Source organism: Lucilia sericata, unplaced genomic scaffold (assembly GCF_015586225.1).
Source record: "Lucilia sericata isolate MDLA Ls3-8-SP2 unplaced genomic scaffold, ASM1558622v1 Contig000323F_arrow, whole genome shotgun sequence".
In the NCBI taxonomy this organism is placed as follows: domain Eukaryota; kingdom Metazoa; phylum Arthropoda; class Insecta; order Diptera; family Calliphoridae; genus Lucilia; species Lucilia sericata.
The window spans coordinates 1-20052 of NW_023994346.1; the positions used below are offsets into that span (position 1 = coordinate 1).

The 20052-nt window shown below is 31.7% G+C and overlaps 4 protein-coding genes across 8 annotated transcripts; 2 read left to right on the plus strand and 2 right to left on the minus strand.

Moving 5' to 3' along the window:
* Positions 1-505: 505 nt before the first annotated feature.
* Positions 506-3691, minus strand: LOC119603650 (WD repeat-containing protein 37). The gene is made up of 5 exons (XM_037955760.1): positions 3038-3691; positions 2426-2978; positions 1653-2027; positions 1344-1590; positions 506-1283 (listed from the first exon to the last, which is right to left on the minus strand). The coding sequence occupies exons 1-5, from the start codon at positions 3192-3194 to the stop codon at positions 1158-1160; spliced, it is 1458 nt and encodes a 485-aa protein (XP_037811688.1). The 5' UTR covers positions 3195-3691; the 3' UTR covers positions 506-1157.
* A 2704-nt stretch (positions 3692-6395) lies between these two features.
* Positions 6396-9672, plus strand: LOC119603647 (transcriptional adapter 2B). 3 transcript variants are annotated; one of them, XM_037955757.1, is made up of 5 exons: positions 6396-6497; positions 6596-6693; positions 6963-7835; positions 8661-8740; positions 8797-9672. In XM_037955757.1, exons 1-5 carry the CDS (start codon positions 6491-6493, stop codon positions 9488-9490), a joined length of 1752 nt encoding a protein of 583 aa, XP_037811685.1. In that variant the 5' UTR covers positions 6396-6490; the 3' UTR covers positions 9491-9672. The 3 variants fall into 3 exon arrangements, with proteins under 3 accessions (XP_037811685.1, XP_037811684.1, XP_037811686.1); XM_037955756.1 differs by lacking the exon at positions 6396-6497 and having other exon boundaries at positions 6504-6693; XM_037955758.1 differs by lacking the exon at positions 6396-6497 and having other exon boundaries at positions 6504-6693; positions 8591-8740; positions 8797-9161.
* Positions 9673-11387: 1715 nt separating this feature from the next.
* On the minus strand, positions 11388-15491 carry LOC119603645 (DNA polymerase iota). Of its 3 annotated transcripts, none has more exons than XM_037955754.1 (3): positions 15390-15491; positions 13257-14262; positions 11388-13190 (listed from the first exon to the last, which is right to left on the minus strand). In XM_037955754.1, the coding sequence occupies exons 2-3, from the start codon at positions 14241-14243 to the stop codon at positions 11739-11741; spliced, it is 2439 nt and encodes an 812-aa protein (XP_037811682.1). In that variant the 5' UTR covers positions 14244-14262; positions 15390-15491; the 3' UTR covers positions 11388-11738. The 3 variants fall into 3 exon arrangements, with proteins under 3 accessions (XP_037811682.1, XP_037811681.1, XP_037811680.1); XM_037955753.1 differs by lacking the exon at positions 15390-15491 and adding an exon at positions 15071-15220; XM_037955752.1 differs by lacking the exon at positions 15390-15491 and adding an exon at positions 14808-15059.
* A 1011-nt stretch (positions 15492-16502) lies between these two features.
* LOC119603649 (protein claret segregational) lies at positions 16503-20052 on the plus strand. Its single transcript, XM_037955759.1, has 3 exons — positions 16503-16999; positions 17163-17833; positions 18737-20052. Exons 1-3 carry the CDS (start codon positions 16798-16800, stop codon positions 19949-19951), a joined length of 2088 nt encoding a protein of 695 aa, XP_037811687.1. The 5' UTR covers positions 16503-16797; the 3' UTR covers positions 19952-20052.

Sequence of the window (20052 nt, forward strand, 5' to 3'; positions counted from 1 at the left end):
CTAAGTTTTTATTTTTACTATTAATTTTAGTGAATCAAGTTCATATAACTCCTCCTCCTCATCTTCATCGACTACATTAAATCGCGTCTTGGCGTTACCCACCGGTTGTCAACGTTTGGTTAAAGTATTTTTTACTAATAATGATACTATTACTTGTTTAGGAAGTTAAATTATGCTTTACATTAGTAATTTTTTTATATATAACTTAATCATAAATATTTTTACGTCGTTATTTTTAATGTTTATGCTAAGTACTTTTCATAGACCTTTCCTATAATTGTTTTATATAAATAAGACTGTTTATAATTATAAAAATCAAGTAAATTAAGAAACAATATTTCCAGATTTTTTTATTTTAAAAGTGGATTTTGAGTAAAATTTGGTGGGTGAAAGAGATATTGAGATTAAATCAATATTTAAAGCTAAACCTATAATATATTTCTTTATTCGTGCGTACTTAGAGATCAGTACTTAAATATGAAATTGTAGATAAAACACACGAAAGTTATATTTTAATATTCTATATATGTTTTATTTAGTTCTTTTAATAAAATGTTAGGATTTTTCTAATAAAACCACAATACGTATAATATATGTATGTAAATATGACATTAATTTCTAAAATTCCATTTGTTCAGAGTGTTCAATAAGCAACATTTAAAATGTGTTAGTATTTTTTGTTTTAGTTGTAATAGTAATACATAAATATGTATTGTATAATTTAAATAGTTTTTTTTTTCTTATTTTGAAAAATGTTATTAACAATTAATTAAAATATACTTAAAAAAACTATGAATGATTCTTATAACATGAATACTAAACACGGACATGTATGATTGGTATTTTTAATATAGTAAGATTAAAATTTATGATATAATAATTTTTTTAACAAAAAATTAAAACGTGTTTGTGACAATGGAGGGAGTTGCATGCTTATTCGAAAAAGATAACATTTCTTAGTTTGTTTTGAAAAATAATGATTAATAAGTGCAAAATTATTCGATTTTTAGTTTTTGGTCAGACGTTTTAAAGGTGTTTAGAAAATATTAACAGTTCTTAAGTTTTTTTAACAGACATTTTTTGTAACAAATAAATATTAACAAAATATGTAAACTTATTTGATGATATTATTTTAAAGAGGAAGTTTTAAGTAGTTTTCAATTGTCTTTTGGTAAAATGATGGACCAGCCAAATACTCTGCGATCAAAACCACATGAAAATAGATCGCAATTTAGTAAGGGTTCCTCAGCCCAGGCTACTGACGATACCATACGTCTGTGACCCTGGAAGAAAAATATTTGAAGTGGTATTTGTTTAAGCCAAAATAATTTCTATTAACTAACCTGTCTACTAGTACGTGGCAAACGTGCCACCCTTTGGCCATTTAAATCAAACAAACGTATCTGCCTATTGTCATGTGGAATTGCTATAATACCACCACTGGATACCGCCAATCGATTTACTGAAGCATCTGTACGTATAGTGGTTAAAGCAGAACGCATATTTCGCAATTCCCAAACTTTTACGGTGCGATCATCTGAACCCGATACAACTTTATCATCTTTGGTAAAAACAGTTGAGGTAACACTCCTTAAAATATAATTTAAAATTAAATTTTCCATAATTTCACTCAAATTGCTGAGGTAACTTACTCTGTGTGTCCCTGAAATACTGATACACCCGGTATAGGATCTCGAAAATCCCATAAGCGAAATGTTGAGTCCCTTGAAGCAGTCACAACTAATCTTTGTGTTGGATGTGCTGAAACATGTGTCAATTCATGATCATGTCCAGTTAATGGCTGTAAAGGTTCTCTGGTTTCTACATCCCATAAAATGGCAGTACGATCCCAACTTCCAGTTATTATTTGATCCATATTGGGCAACCAATCTGCAGCTACAACAACGGACAAATGACCACCAGGACCTGTAAATTCACACAGAGGTGTACGCAATGTATCAACACGATCACGATCTTCAGCCTGGCCATCACTATCATCGAGTTCCTCTTCAGATGAATGTCCCTTCCTAAATTACGAAATAATATACATTATACAATTTCCGAACGAAAGAAAATACGATAATTTCGCTTTTCTACGATTTTCCTATAACATCCTTTTGTACGTTTATCAAAAAGTGATACAATTTTCGGGAGTAGACCTTATGTTAGGACTAAGGAAAATACCTACTATCCCAAACATTCTTTATTATTTATTATAAATGGGAATCATCTTCATTTAAACTCTTATAATCAATTTATAAGAGTTTAAAGTCTTATGCGGAAGTTATGTCGAGTTACAGACTGATGTCATATAAATAGATACATACAAATTTAATCAAGATTTTTATGCGTTAACAACCTCTGTACAAAATACTTTCCTCACTTTAGTAACAGTCAATAAAATTAAATTAAAAGATCTACTTACTTTGAAATTTCCCAATTAACAGCGGCTTGCCAAATATGAGCCGTACCGTCTCCACTACCAGTTAACACTAAATCGCGATTCTGATGAAATTTAATCGAATTTACCGATCCAACATGTCCCGTATATTGTAACAAACAACGACCACTCTCTATGCCCCAGATGCAAGCGGTATGATCTGCCGATGCAGTACCTATTATAGGTTGTCCAACTTTTGCTGCCACTTGCCAAACACCATCTTTATGACCACAGAATTCACGCATTACAGTACTCACTACCGATTGAGCCTTAAAACTAGACACTATACGACTAGTTTGAGCCTTAATCTTATGACTTGCTTTAACTTTACCACCACTAGAGGTGAATTTTGATTTTAAACTTTTACTGCCAGAAGCAGATGCCGTTACTGTACCGACAGCATTGTCGGCGTCATCATGCCCAGTTACAGGTATAATAGCTGAGGCAGCATTGGTACCACCACTGGGGTTCGTAGACGTTGAACGTTCATATGATTGTATGGAATCTTTATTGGTGTAATTGTCCAACTTTTCCTGTACTGTTTAAAGAAAAATAATGATACGTTTTTCCGCTTGACCTATAAAGTGATATACTTACGGCTAAGATTTTCCAAGTATAACATTTCAAATTCCTTTTCTATTTGGAGAAATAGATGATTAAGTCTGGCACGATAAGGTGTCTCATCTGGTATTGTCATACCCATATCTTCAGCCAAACTGGAGAGACGTGCTGCGCGATGTTTTGATGATTTCATATTGTCCCTTTTTTACTAAACTTACTAAAATTTATTTTTTGCGTTTTTTATTATTTGGGAAAAATCACTGCATACAGTTATTTTTTTTATTTTTATTTTTTTTTTTCTTTTGCACCCTTACCACCCACTTGGCTTGTAACACTATTCAATAGAATACTTGTGGAATTTTATTTATTCAATATATAATCCTTTGCATTACAAATGTATATTAATAAACATAAAGTACTTCATTTTATTTTTATTTATTTAACAAACTTTGGATTTTTCGCAAAAGTTGTTTAAGTTAATTAAATCAAAAAAAATTTCTCCAAATCACAAATTGCATTCACAATAACACTATGTCAAATTAATAAACAGCTGATTGTTGTATACTTTAAGAATCGTTAGCAGTTACGTTTAATTTTTTCAGAATTTATCTCTTCAGGAAAATTAATTACAGTTAAATAGATCACCAATTTAGTTAGTATTTGATCATATTAAAATAACATTTGTTTAAATAAATTGTGGACTATAAATTGATTATAAAACATTACGGTTTTGGCATCCCTGAGTTTACAAGGTGCAAATCAAGTTGAATTCACATAAGGTGATGTTATTAAATCAACTGATATTTTTTCTTAATTCGCTTAGTTTATGTAACTGCTAAAGTGTGTTATTGTTTACATTTTCATATTTAAAAATTGCGTAAACAAATATTATTTTATTTATATATTTGGTACGTATATAAAAGTTTTATTAAGGAAAAATATTTTTTCTATTAAATGGTAAGATATTAAACAATTTTGTTTTATATGTTATATTAATATTGTGTAGATAACGAGATTAACTAAAAAATTTTTCCGGAACACTTATATAAAGAAACACATGAAGCACATATGCAGCTCATTTCTACCTTATGTGAATTCGCCTTGGTTCAAATCATAGAAAATGCCTTTAAGAGTAGGGTTCTATAGTTGAAACGAAAAGTCGATTTTTCGACTTTTTCATTTTATTAAAAGTCGACTTTTAGACTTTTCGACTATAAGTATTTTATAAATAGTCGACTTTTCGATTTTTTCGACTTTTTGACTATTTTCGACTTTTTTCGACTATTTTTTGTCTGTTTTCGAGTTTTTCCGACTATTTTAAAGTTTTTGACTTTTTTCTACTTTTTTAAAATTTTCGACTATTTTTGACTTTTTTGTACAATTTTCGAGTTTTCGACTTTTCGACAAAAAGTCGATTGTTCGATTATTCGAAAGTCGATTTATAGAACCCTATTTGAGAGGTTCATCAACAGTGATGCTAGCTTTTGAGGAACCAAACAACAAGAACAATGCCCAAAGGCAAATAGTACTATCATAATCCTGTCTGTTCTGTAAACCGAATCCGAGTAAATTTTTCGTTTAAAAACGAGTTTCCATAATTTTTCTCGTTTTAAAACCGAGTACACAAATCTAGTCGAAAGTAAATCGAATTTAATTTTATTCTAATAATAATTATTTTTTGCGTTTTTTAATACAATTGTAACTTAATATAAATGCTATGGGCATTTTAAACTTTTTTTCATTTAAATATGTTTATTTTTCTGAATTTCACGTTCATATAAAAATTCGCTTTGTAGAACACCAAATTCGGTTTTAAAAGCCTCTCAGTTTTGAAAACGAATCGATTTACAGAACAGACATGAATATAAAATATAAAAAAATATTTAATTTAGAAACACTTGGGCATTACTTTTTTACGTTGGGTAGCTTTCAGTTGGAGTTCGTCGTAAAGTATTTGTTTGGACCTTTGAGGTAGAAGTAGGGTTCTATAGTTGAAACGAAAAGTCGACTTTTCGACTTTTTGCATTTAGTTAAAAGTCGACTTTTCGACCTTTCGACTTTTTCCATTTTATGAAAAGTCGATTTTTCGACTTTTCGACCTTTTTCATTTATTTAAAAGTCGACTTTTAGACTTTTCGACTTTTAGTATTTTATAAATGGTCGACTCCTCGACTTTTCGACTTTTTCCGACTTTTTTCGACTTTTCGACTTTTTCCGATTTTTTTCGACTTTTCGACTTTTCGACTTTTTTCGACTTTTCGACTTTTTTCGACTTTTCGACTTTTCGACTTTTTTTGACTTTTTCCGACTTTTTTCAACTTTTTCCGACTTTTCGATTTTTTACGACTTTTTGACTATTTTCGACTTATTTCGACTTTTTTTCGACTTTTTTCGACTATTTTTTACTTTTTTCGAGTTTTTCCGACTATTTTAGAGTTTTTGACCTCTTTTCCACTTTTTTAAAATTTTCGACTTTTTCCGACTTTTCGACTTTTTCCGAATTTTCGACTTTTTTCGACTTTTTCGACTTTTTTCGACTTATCGACTTTTTTCGACTTTTCGACTTTTTTCGACTTTTTTCGACTTTTATTTACAAAGTCGACTTTTCGACTTTTTTCATAGACGATAGTCGAGTTATCGACTTTTTTGGAACAAAATAGTCGACTTCGACTTTTCGACTTTTTTCGACAAAAAGTCGATTGTTCGATTATTCGAAAGTCGATTTATAGAACCCTAGGTAGAAGTACACAACACGCGTTGAGGCGGCAACGAGTTTCAATGTTTTTTAAGACTATCAGCTGCTCACGCGTCAAAAGTTGCTGAACTTTTCGCGGCAAACGCGTTAAAACTACAGTGTGTAACTTGTCAAATTAAAATACACTGTTTTAACTTTTTTTGACAAAAGCCTATAACGCCGACTACAACGAATGTTGTGTATTTCCACCTTTAAAGCTGGAGGTTTATTAAAATTGATAAATACACATTAAAAATAAGATATAAATTGGCAAAATCAGCAGACTTTAAGCATCCTACGCTTTTGTGCTTGTAACTTGTAGCACACAACAACATTTATTCTACTTTGACAGCCGCGTAGAATGCGAAGAAGCGTAGGACGCGTGGTGTGGACCTCCAGCTCAAGCACAGGGTATACAGAGGCGTCACGAGCAAAAAACTATTTCCCTCTCTTTCGCACAAAACGAATTCAATAATTTTTTTTAGCTGTATTTTATATATCTCTTCTCACCAAACAATTTCAAAATCAAACAAAAGCTGATTTTAGACTTTTTTAAATGTCAAAAGTGACACCTCTGTATACTTTGTGGCTCAAGGCTTTAAAGACTTTTAAAATCAAAATGTTAAAAAAAAAGTTCATTAAAAAAACGCCACAATTGAAAAAAAAGACAATCTTAATTCTTATAAAAAATCGCTAGATTCTCGTAAAAAAACTGCTTAAATAGCATTACTATTCATCGACACGAAAAAGCCAATATGGCGGGTGCGTAAGAATATTTATTTTCTAGAATTCAGCTAAATTAACGCATAGTTTTAAGAAATTTAGTAAATATTATTTTATAATAATGACTACAATTGCAGATTTATTTACAAAATATAATTGTACAAACTGCCAGGATGATATACAGGGCATTCGTGTTCATTGTGCAGAATGTGAAAATTTCGATTTGTGTCTACAAGTAAGTAAAAAACGTCATTTTATTGGTTTTTTTTTTGCTGCCACTGGAAAGAAAAAAAATGGGATTTATTTCTCAAAGAGAGAGAGAGTGCTACTGTGCACAACTGAAAATTCGTATTTTTTTTATATGTGCTGCACTCACAGAATTTACGAAGCAATTTGAATGTATTTGTGTGTCGTGAACGAAAGTGTTGTTTTTGACATTTGTTTTGCAAAGATATTTTGTTTATAATTTTTTGTTTGTTTTTATTGTATTTTGTTTATGTGTAGTGCTTTGCCGCTGGTGCTGAAATAGGTGCTCATCAAAATAATCATGCTTATCAATTTATGGACACTGGTACTGCTATTTTATCGGTATTTCGTGGCAAGGGTGCTTGGACGGCAAGAGAAGAAATACGTTTACTAGATGCTATAGAGCAATATGGCTATGGTAATTGGGAGGATGTTAGCAAGCACATTGAAACAAAATCTGCTGAAGACGCCAAAGAGGAATATGTCAACAAATTTGTTAATGGCACTATCGGACGCCACACCTGGACACCAGCTCAAGCACAAAGACCCACTTTAATCGATCATACCTCCGAAGATAATGGACCTTTGGGCGCAACGGCTATGCAGCGTCTACCACCTTTAGACATAACTGCAGAAGAGGCTGCCCAGCTTGGTTATATGCCAAATCGTGACAGCTTCGAACGCGAATATGACTTTACAGCAGAACAATTAATATCGAAAATGTCCCTCAATACCGATGATACTGAGGCAGATTATTTACTTAAATTGGCTCATGTTGATCTCTACACTAGACGTCTAAGAGAACGAGTTCGTCGTAAACGCCTAGTGCGAGATTATCAGTTAGTGGCAAATTTCTTTCGTAACCGTAATTATGCTCAGCATCCTGGACTATCCCGCGAACAAAAAGATTTTCGTGATCGCTTTCGTGTATTTGCCCAATTCTATACGGCCAATGAGTATGAACGTTTGCTAAACTCTTTGGAACGGGAAAAGGAATTGCGTATACGTTTGTCAGAGTTGTGTCGTTATCGCTACAATGGCTTGACAAAAATTGATGAATGTCGACATTTTGAACAACATGCTGCTATGGCGACAAATCGTTCGACTGGTCCATATGGGCATGGAAAGACTGTAAGTTTTTATTTTCATTTTATTAATTAATTAAAAAAAAAAATAAAACAAATATTCATCGGGAATCTTATATACAGTGCCGGTATAAATAATAGAAACAAGCTTATCAAATTACTTTGAGCGATTTTTTTGGAAAGGTGGAATTTTATCAACAGTAATTTAATTGCCTATTTCTTTAAATCTTTTTGATTTTGTACTCCGGTTTAAGTAATTAAGGTCCCATTTACACATTGAAAAAATAATAGAAACGTGTCTTTATAATGTTCTGGGGACATTGCTTAAAGTTTTAATTCTTTATGCTATTCAGAAAATTAAAATAGTCTAAAAAGGGTATTTTATCAAAGATATTTTGGGTATATAAAACCTAACACCTAAATCGGAGGTTTCACTCTAAAAATGTTTTTGATAACATGAACAAATAATTAATGAAATTCACAAAAAATTTATAAATATTATTAAATTACATATATTATTGCATATTATAAATATTATTGAATTTTAATTTAAAAAGCGAATTTTATCAATTTATTTGTACATATAAATTAATTTTAAGTACATATATTTATTACAACTGTTAATACACGAAGGCTTTTGAATATCCATGTGGTAATTAAAAATTAGTACATTTCTTGTAAATACTTAATAATCATTTAAAAAAATAATCACCTCTTTTGTTATTAAAATTACTTGTTCCTTAAATTTCCCAAGCAAAAAAAAAACTAATTTTTTATTTACCTTTTTATGGCGATATTCAGCTTCCGTGTATTATCAGCACACCAAATGGCGAAAATTTAAATGGATGTATAAGACAATGTTTTACTACAGGACAATATGCATCACAACACTGGAAATCATCGGCAGCCAGATTATTCCTTGCACTCCCCGCAGCACAACAACCGAAAACTGTAAGTATTTGTTTATGAAATTAAATTAATTCTTTATTAATATACAAAAAATATAGCGAAATGTCAAACGGAAACGAAAATTCAAATTCCATCGCACCAAACAACATGCACCACACCGGCGACCAGATCTCTTACGTCGGATCATCGCTCAACAGAAATTACTTGGATAGCTATCGGGGATCACCGGCACATACGACGATGACGACGACGATGGTAACGGCGATCAATTCAACCACAACACCAGCTGCCGGTCTATTAACAACCCAACCAACAACAACGATGATGAAAACACAAACGAATGCCAATCAGAATCAACAACTCCACCTCCAGCAATTGCTAACCGCATCAACGAAGAATGCGCCACAGTTGCAGATAAACGATATCGTGCTAACAAATCAAAACGTGGAAAGGCTGCCACTAATTCAGGAAAACATCAACAGCAATCCAACAACACAAATGAATTCAAACGGCCAAAGAGGACAACAGTCAACAGCATCGCCAGCTATGCCGATGAGTAATATTTTACGTTCACAACTGGATGAATTGAAACATTTAACTCAACCGTTAGGCATGAATCTTTTATCGAGCAATGAACAACAGTTATGTAAAGTATTTAATTTGCCACCCACAACGTATATTTCGCTTAAAACGCTATTTTTAAGTGGCGCTCCAGTTGCTACTAACAATCTGTCGCCCGTTGAGAGTTCATTGCGTAAGTATTTCATTAAAGTCGGTTGGCTGAGCCATTAGATTGTAATTTTTTTTTTTTAATATAACAAAATGCATAAAATTGATAAAAAAAAGACAACAAATTAATATATATTTTAATAATTATGTATAACATGTTTCTGTTACATAAGATCTTTATTTACATTTATAATTTTCATTATTTTTTTTTTTTTTTATTTACTCATTATTTATTAAAAAATTTGCTCAAAATCTATTTTATATTGAAATTCATGCCATTTTTTCCATAATAACATCATCAACTTTATTACTCAGTATATATTTACATTTTAGAAAATTCATTGTGTTAAAGTTTAATTCATAGCAAAATTTAATTTTTAAAAGTTCTGCCATTGAATTTGTAAGAGTTTAAACTAAATTATAAATATATTAAAACAATTTTCCAATTACTATTGTTTCGAAGTATCAATTATTATTTGTTTAACGTATTGTATTACTTGTATCAAGTCATACTTTTATATATATTCCTAAAATTCTGCTTATAAAATTTAGTCGCAATGCAAAAGTAACTTTGTTTTTTAAATTATGATTTCGCGTGGAAAATTCTACTATACATATATGTAAATACATATGTATGTAGTTTTCCTAATAAAATAAAAATTAAACCAGGAATTTGTGTAAATAAATGTATAAAATATAAAACTATAATTTGTTTCAAATTCTATTATTGTATTTGTTAAGACTACACAAGCGGCTTGACAAACATACCAATATTTTACGTTTGTGCAAGCCTGTTGTGTAGTGTATGAGGGTGTTTCGTGTTTGTACAAATGCTTGCTGTTTGTACAAAAATGAAAAAATTTTGATTTTTACACAAATATATTGAATTTTTGTCAAACCATTTGTATGGTTTATATTCAATAATAAAAAATTTTTCAAAAAATTTACATTTCTAAGAAAAATTGACATCTGTATCTTTGAAAGTCCACAAAAACGTGAAAAAATCGGTGTTTGTGCGAGCAATGTTTGTGTAATGTGTGTGCGAATGAAAAAAGTATGTTTGATAAGCCGCTTGTGTAGTCTATTAGGGCCTTTAGCATTTAAAAAGCAGGACAAATTCCGGAACAATTCAAAAAAAATAGTAAAATTATATACGTGTTTTGTATAAAAATTCGACTTAATTCTGTGGCAAAACAGAAAAAGTACATACTTATCTTAATCTCTACATTCAACTCAATGTTGCGTAAATTTTTTATAAAATTCGGATTAGATTTTTTAATAAGTAAGAGAACATTAAATAAGCAATCTTATATACCCTTCACCATAGTGTATTTAAAAAAATATTAAAATATTCTATAACCTATCCTATAGGCCATAAACGGTTCTACTTAATAATAATTTAATTTAAACAATTCGATAATAACAAATGTGTGTAGATAATAAACTATCTTATTAACAGATAAAACAATATTAAATAAAATCCTACATTAATTTCAATCTAACAAATGTAAATTGAATTGACTCACAAAAGCCATCAACTTGTCATGCAGTTAGCTATGAGATAAATAAAACTCCAGACCATAAAGGGCACAGAATAGTTGAGAATAAATTGTTTCCATGCTCAATCACAGTCGTTAACTGTGACAAATATTGTGTATAATAAATAACCAACAAAAAATATTATAGGTTATTTTCATCCGTTAACAATCTGTTGGACAATATTTTTATAGATTGTTTCGAAATTTTTATCGATTTTGAATTTATTAAAGATTTGGATCCCGAGGACATCCGTTGAAAATTAATTTCAACAGACAGGTGAACATAATAACATTATCGATTCCGCTATTTAAATGATCTCGATAAATATTCTTTATTGGTTCGGAAAATTATATTGTGGAAATTAGAATTAAGATTTTTTTTTTATATATGAAACATTAATAAGAAAAATACATTTGTTAAATATTTTTTGTATATTTGTAATTTTATTGGTAAAAACATTTTTAAAACACTACATTAGTAAAAATAATAATTGTTACTCAAAAATAAACCTTATTACTTAACTTTCACATTAATGACAGTGATGGATGATCGGTCGTATTAACCACAACAGATTTTCATTATTCAGATCAAATATCAGTTAAAAAGCTTATAAAATTATAGTAATAAAAAAAGTAAAATAAAAAAACAATTCATGTGAAAAACTGTATTAAATAAAAACAATAACAAAATCTCATTTATAAAACTGTTTTCGAATTAATTAGAAAGAGTAGATTCAATTATTTGAAATACGAAAACGACAGCCAGTTTTAAATCATTTGTTTCGCAAAAAATATCTATAAAGGGTATTTTTTTGAGCGCCATTCGTGTTGACACCATTACCACCGGCCTTGGCTGCCGTATTTGCTTTAGGTTGTGTTTGAGTTGTTGGCGGGGTTCCACTACTTTGAGTTGAGTTAATTGGAGACATATTTCCATTGGCTACAGCAGCTGCTGCTGCAGCCAAGGAAGAACGCCATGATGCTATCAGTTCATTTTGTACATCTACCGGTAATTCATTGAAAACCAGAGGGTCAACCCCAGCCGGACAGGGAATGTTCGAAAGATTACCAGTGATGGTTGTTGATAATTTCTCTTCATCGACCTTTTCCAACTGTGAAGATGATAAAGCAACTGACAATGTTTGTGAGTCAACGAAATCGTCCATAGGAGATGCCAATGGAGAAACTGTGGTTGATGAAGATGCTAAAGAATGTCTACGGGCAAAAATTAAAGCATTTGCACGAAAATCCTCTAAACGGTCAATACGACTTAAAAGAGTTGAAGGTGGAGATTGCACCGGACAAAATCGTTGCATATTATTGCAAACACTGGCAGTAGTAGTTGAGTGCGATGTTGAAGGTGTGTTGGTTAGGCTAGTCGCTGTGCTTGTCGTTAACGAGGATAATGATGAAGCTATGGTTGATGTCGCTGTCGCTGAGATTGGGCTCATGGGAAAATCTCGATCACTGTCCCTTGAATTTAAGCGTAAATCACAAACGCGTAATTTACTCGGAGAAGCAACTTCAGCAGCTGTATCTCCAGTGGAATTGTAAATGGCTGAACTACCAAAACAACGTCGTTTATTCATAATCAAACGGCTAATTCGACTCTTTTTGGGTGAAGGCTCTACTTCAGTTTCCGAAAAGTCGGAAAAGTCTGAATTAGTAGCTCCCGACTCTGAACCATTGTCGATTAACATTGGAATGGGAGAAGCAGCAGTGGTTCGTCGACGATAAAATTGGTCACTCGGTTGAAAAGTTGTAGGCGATGAACGAAATGCTTCATCATTACTGGGCATGGGCGAAGTCGAGTTTGTTGACGGTGATGAACCATCCGAATTGGCCTCCACCACATCTGTGTTTGTAAGAGATGTTATGGATTGAACCTCTAAATCCGTTTTCTTGATAAGGAAATTTGCTATGGACGATGATCCAACTTTTCGTTGTTGAAACTTTGAAAATGCTAAACCTATTAGAGTGATGTTGAAAGGTTTATTCATATCCACGACACGTTCGAATAAACGCATAATGATTTTTAAAAGCTTTTCTTGAGCACCCTCTGCTAACATGACTTTAGGTCCGCCGGTGTCTGTACAAGAAGTTGATTTGAAAAGAGACGGAAGTATATTTGCTTGCTTAGTTTCCCGATGACTACTCTTCTTTTGGGCATCAAATTTACGCAAAATTACTTTCAAACAAATTGGTATTCGACCATCTTCAGCGACCTGAAAATGAAAATAATCAATAAAAATTATATTACCAAGATTTATTTGGTTGCTTTATAAACTCACCTGTTCCATTAATCTCATCAACAACATACGAAAGCGTTCTTCAACATCAGTTCGTACAGATATAGGTCTACAAGAATCCTCTAAACCAATACTTTTTGGTTTACCAGTTGGACGTACTCCACTTGTGTCTCGGCCAAAGGCCAGATCTTTTAATTTGACTGCAGTTTCATAACCAAATTTTTTACGTAAAAAATCTAATTCGCATCTTTGCAGTTCTTCAACATTTGCCACTCCACTTTCGAGTAGAAGAGATTCGGTTTTTTGTCCAATGCCGGTTATACGATTTAATTCGCCCAATTCACGCATAAATTGTTCGGCATGTGATGAGACAAGAACTGTTTGCTGATTCGGTTTGTATTGAGAGCCAACCAATTTCGCCAAAAGTTTGTTATACGATACTCCAGCACAACAGGTAACTCCTAATTTGTCCAGAAGTTCCTGTCGTATTTCTTGAGCGATTTGCGTGCCTAGCGCTAAACGTTGAGCGCATCCACAACTGCATGCATTTAATGTGGCTCCATCTGATGGATATATGTGACCTATGACTGGTGGTAAATCTATGTCGTCGCTGTCTTGATCCTGTTGTTGTTGATGTTGCTTTTGTTGTTCGCGCTTTTCGACTAGCGATGAAACGTCCATAAAATTCTCATCGAAACCTAATTTTTCCACAAAGGGTGTAAAATTAAGCAGCAATTCAAATATTTTTTGTGACATCTGGCGGTATGGCGTTAAATCTTCCCCATTGACCAGCACCAGTTCGGGACATAGACGTTTTGCTTCGGCGACTAACATTAGCTTTCTTATGCCACGAGCTCGTGCATTATAGTTGCATGTGACAACAATATTTTTTTGCTGAACTCCCAACGGTTTTGTGCGCAACGAAGGATCACGTAATTCTTCTACTTGAGCATAAAAATAATCCATATCCAGATGTATGATAGTACGTTGGTGTGGCTCATTCTTACTGAGCATGTTTGAGAAATCCATGGCGGTCGTCAAATGGCGACTAAAAGTAGAAATATTTTTATTCAAACTATAAGGGATAATATATAGCTGTAATAAGTATTTTTCCCATATATGTACATTGTACTATCTTTGTAATAGAATCAGATCATTTACAAAACCTCAGATACGGTGTGCTCTATTTGAAAATTTCTGAACGTACCTACGGTAAAATTATGTCCTTTCAATGCATTCTTAAAATTGGACAAAATTTTTGTCGCAAAACACAGATTCAATTACATTTTTTTCAAAATTCCTCACTGTGCGCTGTGTAAACAAATAAACATACGTCATCGAATAAGTTAATTTAAAAAAATTAACGTACAAAGTGCACATTCTTGCATTGTATAAATCTGACTAATAATGTCAACATTTTTTTCACATTTGTACATACATACAATGTACTTTCTAAATGTAATCAAGGCATTCAGACACAGACATAAAAGCGCTAATTGCCGGTATTTAGAATGATAAATAGGTGGTGGGTGGTGTTTAAGGGTTAACAAAGTAAAAAAGCTAGGGAATCACCAGCAACAGTATTTAACTCACTTCAATGATGTTTTTCGTGCGTACGTGACAATAAGCTGTTCCATAAAATATATGAAAATTCTCATATAATACACCTAGTAAAGAGAATGTAATCAACAACTCTATAGCCAATATAAACTATACAAATGAATGCAATTTTTTTTTGCAAGCACAGAGAAATCGCGCCATTTTTGCAAAAACACTATAACCTTTTAAGAGTTATTTTTCTTTGTAATAACACCATTATGAAAAATTTAATTGCGTTAAGCGAATAATATACATACATATATGCATAACCCATCAAAATTAGAAGAGATAAGTTAAAAGTGAACGACAAAAGAATATTGCAGATGACGTATTTACTAGGTTTGTTTTCACTTTTGTTTTTATATCAAATTTATTGCGACTTATTAGTTGTCTCGCATTTCACTTCATTTTTTATTTTATTCATTTTACTTTAATTGGCGTATCCGAAAAACAAAGACGACCTTATTTGTGTAAATAAAGCAGATCGTCCACTACTTTTTCCTAATTTGTAGCACATTTTGCTCAGTTTATGTTTTTATAATTAATATTAAAGTTTTTATAAATTTTAATGCTTACATATTATGTTTTTAATAAAATTAATTGTTTTTCTAAATTTTTTGGGAAGATTTCACAACAAAAAGAAAATTAATAACTTTCTACAGAGTTGCATTTTTGTATGGTTGCATCATTTGCCCTATATATAGGGTTGTAATAAAAAGCATTAACACTAACTAATAATGTTGCCAGATAAAAATAGTTTAAACAAATAATTATATATGATTTTATGAGACTAATTTGTAAAAATGTTCAGTCTTATTATATACTTGCCAAAATTAATATTTTCTATATTTTGTATAGATAATTTAACACAAATCTAAGTTTTTCCAAGACAAAAAAAAACTAAATAAAGGATCCGGTTACACCGTCCTCATTTTCAAACGATTTGACATTAATGCTATGCCAAACACTTCCTAAATTCGAAAAATATGCATCAGACTCCAGCGCCAGTTCTGCTTAAAGTATAGTCGCCGAAAATTTGTGTACTACATTCAATGCAGTTATTTTTTCAATGTGTTTTTGAAAACAGAATAATAAATACTATGTTCCTTATTTATGTTTTTGACGAGTTTTTGGAAAAACACAATGAGTTTAAACACAACTCTTCACATATTAAAATTTTTATGAAAATATATTCAATACAAGGTGAAGTATTTTACAAAATATTATAAATAAATATCTTATATTGAATATTTTTTACATTATTAAATTATTTGTTCATACTTTATAAACGCAGCGATTGGGCATCACGTTTTTTACGTTGCGTTGCTGTCAGTCGCAGTTCGTCGTAATGTATTGTATGTGTTTGGACTTTAAAGCGCGAAAATTTTGAAAAGCGTAAAACGCGCTGCCGCCTTCCTTTAAAAGGATTTCGAAAATATTATTCATAAACTTTTTTTATGTGTTTGAGATTCATTCAAAAATATCAAGTTCAAGTTGCTTTTTTATATTAAGTTGTATTAAATCCCCATTTTATATATGACACTTTAAAAATACCAATTATCAAAATACTTTTTTTTTCTTTTAATTTTCGTTGAGAAATTTAAAAACACAGCTGAAAATTTATTTTAAGTCGTCGCCGATATTTTTAGCTTCAGTTGTTGCCGCCGTTAATATTTGTCGGCGCAGATCTCTGATCTGCATTCGAAAAAGAAGCGTCCTCCATTATTATTTGAAATTGAACGCTGATAACTGATTTCGTGCGAATAATTCAACTACTTAAATTCTTAAGAAAATAAAACAAATTTTATGCGCGGTTTTATTTCTGTTTTGTGAAATTATCCATAAAAATATTGTAATTTAGTACGGTGAAATTTAAAGGAGTATCATAAAAATAAAATAACAATTTTCGCAGGAGGCGCGTAAATTGCCCCAAAATATTGAAAAAAAATTGTGCAAATACTTTGAATTATAAGATCAATAAAATATGGAATCAAGATTGCCAAAACCCTCGGCCTTAAAACGGCCAATGCCAATAACGAGAACCATATTACCGATTGATAGAATAAAATCAGCGGGATTTGGTAGTAAAAGTTCGCAATTATTAAGCAATAGCACAGCATCCTTGTATACATCGCAACCTTTAACAACAAATTTGGCAAACATGCAAAGCGTTAACAATCCAAGAGGTAATTATAAATAGTAATTAAATCGCCTATAAATATATGTAGTAACTAACCAGCTGCTATCATTATTCTGTATACATTTCCTAAATGAAAAGATGCCAGGCAGCTAGTTAGTTAACAAAAAAATGCATTAATTCATCAAATATTTCATCTTTATCACAATTAGAACGTGCTGCCTCTCCTGAAGCTGCAAGAACAAATACTCATGCACGAGCAAAACTAAGAAGAAGTCGTTCGGCGTGCGATATACGAGATATGAGGCCAATTAAACGTATGGATTCAACTTTAGCACCAATTCCAGCTAAAACATCCAGACTAATGTCCACAACTGTTGCTAATTCAAATCGGCCGCAACGTATAGCAACAAATAGCAACAATAACACAATTGCTGGAACCTATACAAATAACACTGTCAAGCGTCATACCAGTAGACCAGCAACCACTGCACAAACTACAACTGGCACCAAAAAAACAGCTACTGATTCTGGAAGTTCGGCGACAGCTGTTTCAACAACGGGTGCTGGAAAACCCATCAATAAAAGGATACCGCCGTATGATTTTAAAGCCCGTTACAATGATTTACTCGAAAAACACAAGATATTGAAGGAGAAATTTGAAGAAAAATGCCAACAATTCGGAACTTTGGAGAGTTTGCCCGAGCAATTGGAAGAAACACAAAGTCAACTTATTATCACCCAAGACGAATTAAGAAACACCCAAACAATCAAGGGATGTCTAGAAGAGCAAGTAAAAATGCAGACAAAAAAAATTGAATCCATTGAAGGAAGTCTAAGTAAAACACAAGAAGAACTGGATAAATTGTTAAAGGTTTATAATGTGAGTACAGTTTTATTTTTATTGAATTAAAATATTTTCCGATTGATATGTATTTTATCAATAATGGGTACACAATTTTGAAAGATTTATTAAACAAAATGCAGGAAGGTTGTAATTTATATTTGAAAAAAGTTCTCAAGTTTTTGACCTGAATTTAAAGATTATAATATACATACATAGATAATGGAATATTTTGGTTAATGTCTACAAAACAGCTATGCATTCTTTAGGAGATAGGTATTTAAATTTGAAATTTTTTTATCGATTAATTTTAAGATAAACAAAAAACAACAAAATGAACCTCTTTATTTTGACGTCACACACTATATCTCATTCAGTTCGTTGATCTTCACAAAAAAAGTCCATAAAGATAATAAGAAACACAACATTCCCGCAGCAAAAAAGTTTAAATTTTTTAATAATTTTGTTTCGATCTGGTTTTAAATAGATAAATTCTTAAAAGCATAAAAAACTGATTTTAATAGACATTTGGTGCACACATTTTTTAACAATCGTGAAAAAATACCGAATTTTTTCATGTTTTTAAATACATACTCTATTCGACTATGTCAATAGTTATATGCCACACAAATGAATCAAAAGGACCCACGTCATTCGCAGTCTGCTAAATCAAACCATAGGCCTATTGCTCATACAGTCTGTATATTAAATTCGACTTAGTCGAATATAACACTCTCGTAAAAATATGTGAAGGAACAATTTATCGCAAAAGTTATACGTCAGAACAAAATACTAAAAAATTCGCAGAAAATCTTAATTTATAGGAACACAAGTGATTAGTTATACATATTCGGAGAAGAAAATAAAATATAGAGAAAATAGATACAGTAGAAAAGAAAATCATGCTCTCCTTGTAATGAGCTCTTTTAAATTAATTTTCAGAAATTAAAACTAGAACATGCTGAAATAACTACCGAAGTGCTTGAATTACGTGAACGTTCAACTGATCTGGCTGAGAAAAATGAAGGACTTTTGCAAGAAATTGAGATTTGCAAAGAACAACTATTTCGTTCAAATATGGAACGTAAAGAACTGCATAATACTGTTATGGATTTGCGTGGTAATATTCGAGTATTCTGTAGAGTACGTCCACCATTGGAATGCGAACTTGACAAACAATTGTGTGGTTGGAATTATCTAGACGAAGCTACAGTAGAAATTGTCAATTATGATAAAAATAAAACTAATGCACATACGTTTAGTTTCGACCAAGTATTCCATCCGGTCTCTGCCCAGGAATCCATTTTCGAAATGGTCTCTCCTCTAATACAGTCCGCTTTGGACGGCTATAATATCTGTATTTTTGCCTATGGCCAAACAGGCAGCGGTAAGACATATACTATGGATGGTATATCTAGCAATCCGGGAGTTATACCGCGAACAGTGGATCTGCTATTTGATTCAATTAAAAACTATCGCCATTTAGGTTGGGAATACGAAATTAAAGTAACATTTTTGGAAATTTACAATGAAGTTTTATACGATCTGTTGAGCAACGAACAGAAGGAAATGGAAATTCGCATGGTTAAAAATAGTAAAAACGATATTTACGTTTCAAACATAACACAAGAGACAGTAGAGTCCGCAACGCGTTTGCGTCAACTGATGAATATTGCAAAAATGAATCGTGCCACTGCTGCCACAGTGGGCAATGAACGATCATCACGTTCTCATGCTGTGACTAAGATTGAACTGATTGGTACTCATGCTGAAAAACAAGAAATTTCGATTGGCTCCATTAATCTGGTAGATTTGGCTGGTTCTGAGTCGCCCAAAACAAGTACTCGCATGAATGAAACTAAAAATATTAACAGATCATTGTCGGAACTGACAAATGTTATATTGGCCCTATTACAAAAACAGGATCATATACCATATCGCAATTCGAAATTGACCCATCTTCTAATGCCATCGTTGGGGGGCAATTCTAAAACACTTATGTTTATAAATGTAGCTCCGTTCCAGGATTGTTTTGTAGAGTCTTTGAAATCGTTACGTTTTGCTGCCACTGTTAATCAATGTAAAATGGCCAAAGCAAAACGTAATCGTATTTTAAATAATTCTGCCCTTGGAAATAGTAGTACGATTAGTAATTAGTTTTATGTGTGTATTATTTGTTAATTGTTTTCTTATTTTTCTTTTTAAATAAATAAAATTCCTTAATTAAAAAGGATAAATATATTTATATTAGAATACCA

Bases quoted from the DNA above. Each gene is read 5' to 3' on its own strand.
- LOC119603650 (XM_037955760.1), bottom strand. From the start codon at position 3,194: ATGAAATCATCAAAACATCGCGCAGCACGTCTCTCCAGTTTGGCTGAA. The intron at 2,979-3,037 runs GTAAGTATATCA...TTCTTTAAACAG, and splicing joins ATACTTGGAAAATCTTAGCC to TACAGGAAAAGTTGGACAAT. The intron at 2,028-2,425 runs GTAAGTAGATCT...TTCGTAATTTAG, and splicing joins GTTAATTGGGAAATTTCAAA to GAAGGGACATTCATCTGAAG.
- LOC119603647 (XM_037955756.1), top strand. From the start codon at position 6,580: ATGACTACAATTGCAGATTTATTTACAAAATATAATTGTACAAACTGC. The intron at 6,694-6,962 runs GTAAGTAAAAAA...GTTTATGTGTAG, and splicing joins ATTTCGATTTGTGTCTACAA to TGCTTTGCCGCTGGTGCTGA. The intron at 8,741-8,796 runs GTAAGTATTTGT...CAAAAAATATAG, and splicing joins CAGCACAACAACCGAAAACT to CGAAATGTCAAACGGAAACG.
- LOC119603645 (XM_037955752.1), bottom strand. From the start codon at position 14,872: ATGAGAATTTTCATATATTTTATGGAACAGCTTATTGTCACGTACGCA. The intron at 14,263-14,807 runs GTGAGTTAAATA...TTCTACTTTTAG, and splicing joins GCACGAAAAACATCATTGAA to TCGCCATTTGACGACCGCCA. The intron at 13,191-13,256 runs GTGAGTTTATAA...TTTCATTTTCAG, and splicing joins TGATGAGATTAATGGAACAG to GTCGCTGAAGATGGTCGAAT.
- LOC119603649 (XM_037955759.1), top strand. From the start codon at position 16,798: ATGGAATCAAGATTGCCAAAACCCTCGGCCTTAAAACGGCCAATGCCA. The intron at 17,000-17,162 runs GTAATTATAAAT...TATCACAATTAG, and splicing joins AAGCGTTAACAATCCAAGAG to AACGTGCTGCCTCTCCTGAA. The intron at 17,834-18,736 runs GTGAGTACAGTT...ATTAATTTTCAG, and splicing joins AATTGTTAAAGGTTTATAAT to AAATTAAAACTAGAACATGC.